The sequence below is a fragment of the Cyprinodon variegatus genome, unplaced genomic scaffold, assembly GCF_000732505.1.
Source record: "Cyprinodon variegatus isolate N-32 unplaced genomic scaffold, C_variegatus-1.0 Scaffold2472, whole genome shotgun sequence".
NCBI classification, from domain to species: domain Eukaryota; kingdom Metazoa; phylum Chordata; class Actinopteri; order Cyprinodontiformes; family Cyprinodontidae; genus Cyprinodon; species Cyprinodon variegatus.
The window spans coordinates 86-1,264 of NW_015152925.1; the positions used below are offsets into that span (position 1 = coordinate 86).

Here is a 1,179-nt window from a genome sequence, read left to right on the forward strand (position 1 = left end):
CCTGCTCCTCCTCACCTGTTTCTCCTCACCTGTCCATCTCTCCTCCTTGTTCCTCCTCACCTGCTCCTCCTCACCTGTTTCTCCTCACCTGTTCATCTCTCCTCCTTGTTCCTCCTCACCTGTTCCTCCTCACCTGTTCCTCCTCCCTGCTCCTCCTCACCTGTTTCTCCTCCTCACCTGTTTCTCCTCACCTGTTCATCTCTCCTCCCTGTTCCTCCTCACCTGTTCCTCCTCACCTGTTCCTCCTCCCTGTTCCTCCTCACCTGCTCCTCCTCACCTGTTTCTCCTCCTCGTTTCTCCTGCTGCAGTTCGGTGGCGGCGCTCACGGAGTGCATGATGAACAAATCTCTGGCCCAGTTTTTCCGGGAGCGCCAGGCGTCTCTGAAGCGCTCCATGCCTCTGGGCTCCTACCTGCTCAAACCGGTCCAGAGGATCCTGAAGTACCACCTGCTGCTCCAGGTGCGTCACACCTGCATGGAGCTCAGCTCCTCTGGGACATCCGGTCTCTGATTGGCTGAAGAATGACATCATTCATCCATCATTAATGTTCTTTAATGTTCTGGTTCTGACCCGTCAGAACCTGCGTTGGTTTGGATCAGAGGATCCATGTCTGAGGAACAGGAAACCTTCCTCAGATGTTCTCCTCCTTCTGTGTCGATGTTCAGGAGATCGCCAAGCACTTTGACCCTGAGGAGGAGGGCTATGACGTGGTGGAGGAGGCCATCTACACCATGACGGGGGTGGCCTGGTACATCAACGACATGAAGAGGAAGCATGAGCACGCCGTCCGGCTGCAGGTCCACCATCCTGTTTCCTTCTAACCCTACAGCGGTGCTGCATGTTGGACCCGGTTCCTCTCAGTTCTGCTTTAGAGCTGCTGCTCTCTGGCGGTTTAGATCTGGAACGTTTATATCTATTAATATCAGCAATTATTATCGGTACTGATTTCTGCTTAAAACCAAGATCTGCATAAAGCTTTGCAGCAGAGGGAAGCATGAAGCGCGCAGTTTTTCCATCCACTGAACTTTCCATTGGTTTCCATTGACCATGACTTCCCTGCAGTGCTGCACAGCAGACTGATTCAATTCAGCTTGTTTCTATAGCAACAATTCACATCATCTCAGCAGATCATCCAGTCAGATTGGTCTAAACACACAGCCAGGCAGACGAGCTCCGAGC

At 52.6% G+C, this 1,179-nt stretch overlaps 1 protein-coding gene across 1 annotated transcript in view; it reads left to right on the forward strand.

Annotated features, from left to right (window-relative positions):
* Positions 1–308: 308 nt before the first annotated feature.
* The window catches only part of LOC107080896 (pleckstrin homology domain-containing family G member 3-like), a gene marked incomplete at its 5' end in the record, with an annotated part of 14,177 nt that continues 13,306 nt past the window's right edge, over positions 309–1,179 (forward strand). Inside the window, 2 exons of the mRNA XM_015369108.1 lie at positions 309–459; positions 666–797. Of these exons, the coding sequence (XP_015224594.1) occupies positions 309–459; positions 666–797 (283 nt within the window). The remainder of the gene's footprint in view (positions 460–665; positions 798–1,179) is intronic.